The sequence below is a fragment of the Sipha flava genome, unplaced genomic scaffold (genome assembly GCF_003268045.1).
Source record: "Sipha flava isolate LNK unplaced genomic scaffold, YSA_version1 207_pilon_pilon, whole genome shotgun sequence".
Taxonomy (NCBI): domain Eukaryota; kingdom Metazoa; phylum Arthropoda; class Insecta; order Hemiptera; family Aphididae; genus Sipha; species Sipha flava.
Genome location: NW_020272813.1, coordinates 438851 through 448199, shown reverse-complemented (window position 1 = coordinate 448199; position 9349 = coordinate 438851). Strand labels below are relative to the sequence as shown.

At 27.6% G+C, this 9349-nt stretch overlaps 1 protein-coding gene across 2 annotated transcripts in view; it reads left to right on the top strand.

Annotated features, from left to right (window-relative positions):
* The window catches only part of LOC112682567 (reversion-inducing cysteine-rich protein with Kazal motifs), a 56949-nt gene that overhangs the window by 2857 nt on the left and 44743 nt on the right, over positions 1-9349 (top strand). The window contains exon 1 of one of the 2 annotated variants that reach the window (XM_025553197.1): positions 5609-5843. The exons of the other annotated variant lie outside the window; for it this stretch is intronic. Coding sequence (XP_025408982.1) covers positions 5783-5843 — 61 coding nt within the window. The 5' untranslated portion in view covers positions 5609-5782. Of the gene's footprint in view, positions 1-5608; positions 5844-9349 lie in introns of those variants that run through there. 2 annotated transcript variants of the gene reach the window in all.

Below are 9349 nucleotides of genomic sequence, written 5' to 3'. Positions count from 1 at the left end.
TGAATATAAATATAAATTCTTTAAAATATACACGTGGACCACCTGATGGAAACTATTATCCACCAGTATACGATTCATATACATTTAGGTATATTACGGAGGAAAATTTATAATAAATTCTATATTATACTTGCACTTATATGGAATGGTAATTGGTATAACATAATATTGTTCATGAGGTCATTGAAAGTTCGTGGATGCATATTGTATTGTAGTGTAAGCGTAATGCTCTCGCAGTAAATAATAGAAAAATATTTTGAACTCGATACGACGTGAACCAGTGGGGCGATTTTTTTTTACATTAAATCTTGACGGGGTTGCCTCCGTTGCTATTATTATATTTATGTTGTACACCAGCCGCTACGTCGATATTATGCGTTCGCAGCTTAATATAATAATGATAATAATATGTATTGTGTACCTGTTCGATGATCGAGTTACGAACGCGTTTCGGGTTACAAAGAGATACGCCGAACTACCACGACCATGTCATAAACATATATAGCGGTTGCACATTACAATCACGCGTAGAGACCGATTTAATTGTATTGTTAAATGTTTTTGAACAGTCAATCGGTATCAGCCGGTATATAGGTGTCACGAACCACGTAGTACTTGATTTTTGTGTTTCTTTATTTTCTATTCCCAAGCATTATACAAAGAGGGTTGAAAAAGATTTCTTACAGCGAGGTGCAGCGATCCCATTGCTTTTAATTATATTTTGCGTAGTTACAATCGTGTATATACATCAACAGTGGTGGAGGGTACACGGGGGTACACGACGTGTACCCACTTCTATTTTTTCAAAATATGCGTGTACCCAATAAAAAAAAACACAAGTCCGTGGGTTTAGGGTCATGTATATGCGTATAACTAATCTTTAGTTTCTTTATTTATTTTAAAAATATATTAACATTTGTCAATTTACAATTTTACACTGGTGTTTCATGTGAATGGTATTATATGATCTTCGTTAATCTTATTCGTCATGTATTAAGTATCACTTGAAAATTATTTTGTAATAAGTGCAATTATTACGCAATATTTTATAATTTATAGTTGTTATAAATAAAAATGAAAATGTAAATTGTAATCTGTGTGACATGGCTGTAACATTTTATCAAGCACAACATTTAAACTAAATGATAATAGAGCACTGAGTTATATTACATTAAAAATAAATAATATTGTATAGTTCATAATTGATGATTAAGAAATTATATTTTTAAGAAATCTTAGGGGGGTGTGGGGGCAAAGCCCCCACATCATATTTTTACTGTAGAGATTTTATTTTTGACAGAATTTGGCGTATACCCACTTATATTTTTAGCACTACATCACTGTACATCAGCCCCTATTTTTTAGTGAACCCCGATGCATCATTATTTTATTATTTTAGATTTTTAATATACATTTTTGTTTTGGTCGAAAAGGGAATCGGCCTATTTTAAATTTGGTCGAGAAGTGAATCGACCAAAAAGGGAGAGATACGATTTTGGTCGAAAACGGCCATACCCCATATTTTATCATAAATCAATAATCATACAGACTGAAAATGATAATTATAAATTAGGTGTTAATTATTACCTATTTATCTTATTGCTTACCTACTTAATAGTGGTTTTAGAAAAAAACACTTAATATCAATTTGAAACGTATATAAATATAGCTTTAATTATTCAAATATTAAATTATAAAAATTAAAGAAATGTAAAACAAAAAACACTTTAATTTCATTTTTAAACAACTGTAATTTAAAAAAACATGTTTCAAAATTGTTTCATGGGGCTATTGGTAATTTAAGTAACTATCTTAAAATGTTTAAAAGATGTATTTGCATACTGTATAATTACATTTATACACTGAGAACCGAGAGGCATTTATATTCATCATGTGTGCGAAATAGATATAAATGTCAATGTATGTCCTTATACATTTATGGTATAAAAACATGCATTGATAGGCGAATTGCTCTATCGCATCATAGTATTCTATCATCTACAGATCGACTGTCATTTAATTTGTACATTCTTAAGATTTACTAACTTGAGTGTAAATTTATCCACCCATCCCATCCCACACCCACCCAAATACCAGACATTCACCACCATAGTGAAATGAAGGAGCGAACTGCCCCATAAAAGTACGTATTCGGCGCCACTGACTGAAAGTGTGCACTATGGATTCGAGAAGTATGTACCAACTAAATACTAATAAATAAGATTACTATAAAGGTGTTTTTCAGGAAGCCAGTTTAAGCAAGACAGATGACGAGGACTTGAATACATCTATTAAATCTTAAGTTACATATCCCACATTAAAATAAATAATTTTTAAATAGTTTTCAGATTCATACCCGATAAAAGCATATTTTCATGAACCTTATAGATATTCTAAAATCAATGCTTTTTTTGTGTAATAGGCACTCCACCGCACGCCGCACGTGATAACATAATACGCCGTATTATTATAAATAATTTATGTTTATTGACATTATCACAACAAATTTGAACTGATATTAGGTATATTAATAATATTCTAGATCTCTGATAGCTATATTGTTATAAATATATTAATGATATGTATTAATAAATTAAATACATCAACATTAATTTATGATACTGTTATTAAAAACAAAAAAAATAATAATTTCAAAAGTCTAATAATTCACAAGTGAGCAAATTTCTGACCACAAAATTTTGATGCCCCAAAAAAACTTGCACTTAGTGCAGTTGTAGCCAATGCCCCCCTAAAATGCGTCTCTGCATAGGTTTAATATTTCAATAACACGTGTGGCTGTATGACACAAACGTTAATTCTATCTGATACCCTAATATATTTGGTATATTTGAATCTAATCGATAATTAATCAATTTTTTATCATTATTTGAAAGTTTTTTTTAATAACATATGTTAAAACATATATATATATATTTTATGAGAAAATATAAAATAATATTGTATATTGGTTTGACCAGAATTGAAAGCACATATTTTTGTTTTATAAATATTTGCATTATTTTAATATATTGCAGGTTTTTACTTAGGTATTTGTGTTTTATTAACTAAGAAGTATTAAATAATTGAAATTGACATATATTATAATCAGGTGTCATAACTTATAGCATTTACATATTTTTTTGATTTTTTTGAGAGGTCCTAGAAATACCTAAGTGAGTTATACATTTGTTTTAGGTAACTAAGAAGCTAAATATGAAATTTAATGTTCCATATTTTTGTATATTTCAAAGTAAAAGTGCTATTTTGCTTTTTTTCTATTTTGTAGACTTATTCTTGCATATTTAGAAATTTATTATTTGCTATTTTGCTTTTTTAAGTCTTTTTCAGTTTCTTAGTATTTAAAACATTTTTTCTTAATGATAAAAAGTAATTATAGTAGTTTTCATTTTTATATTTGTAATTAATTCATGTTAATTAACTAATTCTTCTTCTTTAGATTTAAATTATATATTTATTTGTATCATATAGCGACGTGATAGGAATTTTAATAATAAGAGCTTACATTTTTTTTATATATGATATGTTTTTTGAATAAGCGAAAATTGTTTTTTTAATAATAAATGAAAATTGTGTTTTTTAAATGATATATTTTTTTTGTACATTTTTTTATGTATTTTTAGTGCATATTTAAGCGCTTATATAAATATTTTTAAGAGCATATTATAGCGCTTATTACTACTTTTTTTAGAGCTATAAGTTATGAGCCTTGATTATATACATAACATTTTATAATGATCTACAGAATACAATGTCTTATTTTTCAAATTTTACCAATATATAAGGTTATATTTTGTTTTTAATTTACAATAATTATATAGTTTTAGAATATAAAAAGAAATATATACGTATAAGTATATTTTTTTAATTAGGATGTGATTAATTAATTAATTAGATTCTTTGTTGATATTTTTATTCTTATAGACATACATTTAATTATTTTATAACAGGAAACTCCAAATTTTAAAATGTCCATTTTAAACAACAATAAAACATATCTTATTGCAGGGTTTTTTTTTCTTCATCGTAACCCGAATCTCCTTTGTCCCAAAACATCTTTATGGAATGATAATTTTCAAAGACCAATAACTCGTTGTAATATAGCCAATAATGTTTTAATATCATTGAAGAGCGATTGAAATAAATCACAAAATTTGTTAAATGTATATTCTTTTGTCACTATAATACTAAAAATCATAGTAGATTAGACAAAGTAGAATTTTCATAATTTGAATTCAGTATCACATGGTCACTTGTTTGAAGTAAATTATAATCATCGAGCGCGTTCAATTCATATAATAGAACTTTAAATGTCTGTCTAAAAGTTGTAAAATACCTGAATTGTAATTTACCTGAAAAATTAGGTGCTTACTTAATGATCTCCAACACTAAAGTAACGTTTTTTGTGCTGTTGAATGATTTTTTTTATTTGAAATCGTAAAACATCTCAGACTTTACACAAATGAGTACTAAATATATTCGTTGTAATTTAATGAACTTATATTGTAACAAAATTGAATTAAATAAAATATATAGCGGCTTATCATGTCATGTATATTGAGTTTTTCATAAGTATATTATAAACCTTTATTGTTTACCTTTTTATCGTAACCATCATGTTATGATTTTGTGTTTTATTAAATTTATACCATCGGTTGAAAGAAATCATATTTTATAAGACGTCAATTACTTTTTGCTCTAATTGTTTTATTAAACGTGAGTTTTGGGTTTTCCTCAGTTCTTAAGTATAAATGTAATTCTCGAACAGAAAATATTAAACTTCGAACTTATAAAAATTAACCGAAATCGTTAAATTAATTCGCTCCCTGCCTAATTATTATTTCTCACAATTTTTCATTTCTAGGCTTTGTTCCTCGAAAAGGTACCTATCGAATACGGTGTAATCCGTCATATTATTACACGAGCTTAGAAAGTCCGCAGTAACATATCGATAAATATGGGTGGGTTTAGGAGATTTAATTGGGAAGAGAGGCGTACATGTAAACATTAAAACACAAACTATTTACAATGCAAATTATCGTCAATATATATATATATTATGATATACATCATATACTATTTTCCAACAGTGATTTAAAATTACATATTTTATTTATTAATATTATTTTTCTTAACACTGAATAACATTTTTCTAGATAAATTCAAATCTTGGGGGCTGGCATGGCTCCTAAACTACCCCTCAAAAAACTTTAGAGCCGCTACTGGTGAAAGGACACTCCGACGAGATTACTTTGAATACTGCATCCCTCCAATCTTCCCGCAGTCGGTCGCTTAAAAAGTCACGTTGTGTCCGCGCGTAACCTGCAGCTTGTGAGCGTAAAAATAAATGACGCGTGACGCTGCGGCGGTTGTCGTTTGACGAATCATGTTTTTTATAAAATAACCATGTATTTTTAGAAAACATTTTTGTTAAGTATGTATCTATTATTATAATTATTATTATTATTTTTACACGGCTTATTTTTTTCCCTTTGCACTTGGTTGCATATAGATGGCGTCACCTGTGTTGGTCGCGCCGTTGGGCCGGCCGCCCTGATAACTGTCGCGCGCACATGCTTTTCTACTCGATCGGTTAGTATCGCGTGCGTTGTGCTCTTAGTAGTACGTACGTTGTGAGGACTTTTTTTTTCGTTCGAATACGATTTTACGGAGTAGAAAAAAAACCATTTCCCGATTTTCCGTTGCTCCTCGTGTGATGCTGTACAATAGATGATCTTCGACTATCAGTCCTTCCAACTGCAATATGTTGATCGTTTATCTGCTTTTAGTTTTGTACACCAGCCGTCTGGTGGACGCTGAAAAAGGTGAGCCTTGCGCATATTATTATTATTATTAAATTTATCCCGTAAATATCTCCTCTGCTTGTCCGGGTGATTTGTTGTCGTTATCCATGTGTTCATTTACACGGGAACAATTTAATTAAGCTCCATTAATGTTTTTTGGTCGTTTGTGGGTTGGGTCCTGCGAATATTTTTCAATTATTCGAGTTAAATCCCACAAATATTGACCATGGATCGTGGAAATTATAAACCTTATTGAAAATTTCTTGTAACTAATGGATTCATATTGTCATTAAAAATTCTACTATTGAACAAGTCTAGAAGTCGTTTGAAAATAAGAAATTGTCGGGTGGTAATATTCTTCACAGCTTTTATTTTAATTAAGTTTTAGTCTAATAGGTCACTTTTCGTCACTTTTTTATTGATTGTGTTTATTGCAATTCTCTGAAACTTAATTGTTGTGTAATAAAATTTCAACGTATTAGGGAAATATAACTGACTCAATACACACTTCAAAAATAATCTAATATTCATTCAATGTCATCTTCGTTTGTACCATCCCTCAAATTAATGACTATGAATGTTAATTAATGATCGATGTGATTTTATTCAAAATACGAGTAAATAATTTTAGAATTAATATTTTTCATTTTCAGTAATAGATTTTTTATTAATGGTTCTATTATTGTTATAATTTTTCGAAAATACTTTAATTTCTATTACTCACTAGTTTTAATTACATTAAAGTGTGATTTTATAATTTGTGCTTTAAGTCTTAACTACGCATTGTAATTATAATAATAACACATTTATTTATCAGCTATTATTTATGATGGTCAGTTATACTTTTAGTGGAAATCCAAAATAATAATTGTGCGCTTCCTTAGTTAAGATGCAAATAACTTTAATTTTAAATTAATAATTTCTGTATTACAAAATACACTTGTAGTGCCTACACATAGTTATAAATTAATTTTTTACCCAAATTTAAAGATTTGTAACTTGTAAAACGATTCAAATTTATTTACATCATACTATAAGCATAAGAAAAATATTGTCACCATTATGAGAAAAAAACTAATATTTCTGAAGGTGTTTATATTTTGAGTACCTTTTCTAATTAAAAAATTACAAAAATAATTTTCAATATTTATTTTGAAAGCTATTTTTCTTTACTTCATAATAAAAAAAAAGAATAACGTGATTTATAATACTTTTTTTTAATTTTATAATACTTTTACTTGATATGATTTTTCTTTAGTAACTATTTAAATTGTTTTTTTTATATACAATAAAATAAAGCAAATATACTTTATATATGTTTTTACAATTGTGTTGTATTGCGAATTTCGGTACAAAATAATATAGTTTTATTATTATTATTAAATTTTAAAACAATAATAAATGATAAATTAAAGCATTTAAAAAATAATTGTTAAAAGAATTTACAAAAGCATTTTTGTAATTTTTCAAAATGTAAGATCTCGTTAAATAACTTTTTTGCAAAAATGTATTAATTAGTACGGTTAAGTGTAGTTACATAGTTAAATAACTGTTTAATATACAAAAAAAAAAATAGTATTAAAATTAAAATATTTTTTTTTTTAAATAACTTTAAAACATAATACTTACGAAAGATAGACGGGTATATAAAAGTAGTATAATAAAAAAACAGAATAACTGATGTAATAAATTATAATAAAATTTACGCAATCCATTCAATTTTATTTTATTTAAAAATGTTGAATGTTTTGTAATAATTTTTTGAAGCATATAATATTTGAATTCTATATCATTTTTTCGTAGCTTTTTTTTTTAAGAAAAAATGAATACACATGATTTATTTTCACTTCCAAGTGTAGTAATAAATTGTAGGCAAATTATAAGATTTTACAAGAAATGCAGTAGTTGTGTAAGTTGAAAAACAAAATATATACACTACGTACATTGTTATAGTACCATCATCTTTAAAGTATGGCGAATAATTATTAATTGAGCGGATAGTTGTCTCGACATTACATTGTTGACATAGGCTTGGTACAGCAATAATTACGTCATAATGCTAATTGGCCACGATAAACTCTTAAAATACTGTGTGTTTACCAATTTAGGGAACACTACATTTCTCGGCCGGATTATGTTGGAATAAATCGAATTTTTTTTTACAAGCTAGTAGTATATAAATACACATTTTTAGATAAATTTCAAATTTTTAAAACCTCTCGGTACGCGCATGCGCAATGTTACTTATTTCTTTTTTAATAGCAACCGGTATTTTGATACCAAATTTGGATAGACTGAATTTTTTTAATTCATTTTTACCAACTAACCATGCCTCTAAAATCAAAATTGACTGAATGAGAGTCATTTAAATTTTAATAAATAATACATTTTTACAATTCATTATAAAACGGGTTTGGTAAATTGAGTCCCATTTTATTAATTTTATTAATTTTAGGTAAACTGAGTCCCACCTTAAAAAAAAAAAAAAGCTAAATTGAGTCCCTCATAAAAATGAAATCCATAAATTGAGTCCCTCGTATAAAAATTAAAGCGGTAATTTGAAATATAATGAAATGCTGTTTTTTTTTTATTTAACACACTTTTAATTATATTAAAACCATGGATCAATGTATGATTCTTGACTCAAGATTTTCACCTATTCATATTTTTATAGACTTTGAAAAAGCTATACACAATGCCGCCCAACAAATTTGGCCAGCAATTAATATTAAAAGTTGTCGTTTTCACCTTGGACAAAGTTGGTGGAAAAAAAATACAATGTCTAGGTATAAGTAAAAATTATAAAAAACAAAATTCGGACGGAAGTAATTTTTTAAAATTATATAATTATAATTTTTAAGTCTTAAAGATGTTTATGATTGTTTCATTGAAGATATTCTGCCAAAACTTCCTTCAAATGAAAATACAAAATCGTTGGTCGATTATATTCTTAAAACATATATTGCATCAGATTGTACATTCCCGCCTTATGTTTGGGCTGAATTTTCGACAACATCATACAACATCGCTCTCATTCAGTCAATTTTGGTTTTAGAGTCATGATTAATTAGTCAAAATGACTTAAAAAAATTTAGTCTATCCGAATTTGATATCAAAAATACCGATTACTATTAAAAAATAAATAAGTTGCATAGCACATGCACGTACCGAGAGGGTTAAAAATTTGAAATTTATATTGAAATTGGTGAACACATGGTATAATTTCACATATTTTCATCTTCACCGAATTCCTCATCGGCGAATATTGCGTGCGCTTAAATAATAATAATAATAACAATAATGATATTATCGATTTGTGTGTTATGCACATCGCGTTATTGACATTTTATACTTCCAACAATCGGTTTTAGCGCTCGCTTCAGAAGCACTGTACGATCTGCTACGAACGAACATTGATGTTTTTCCCTAAAGGCATATTACAATAGACACGTTCGCCGATACTTGCAGGCCGATCGAAAATGTTTTCGAAGCGGCGGCGGCAGTATTTGTGCATCGAATTTCGTAAA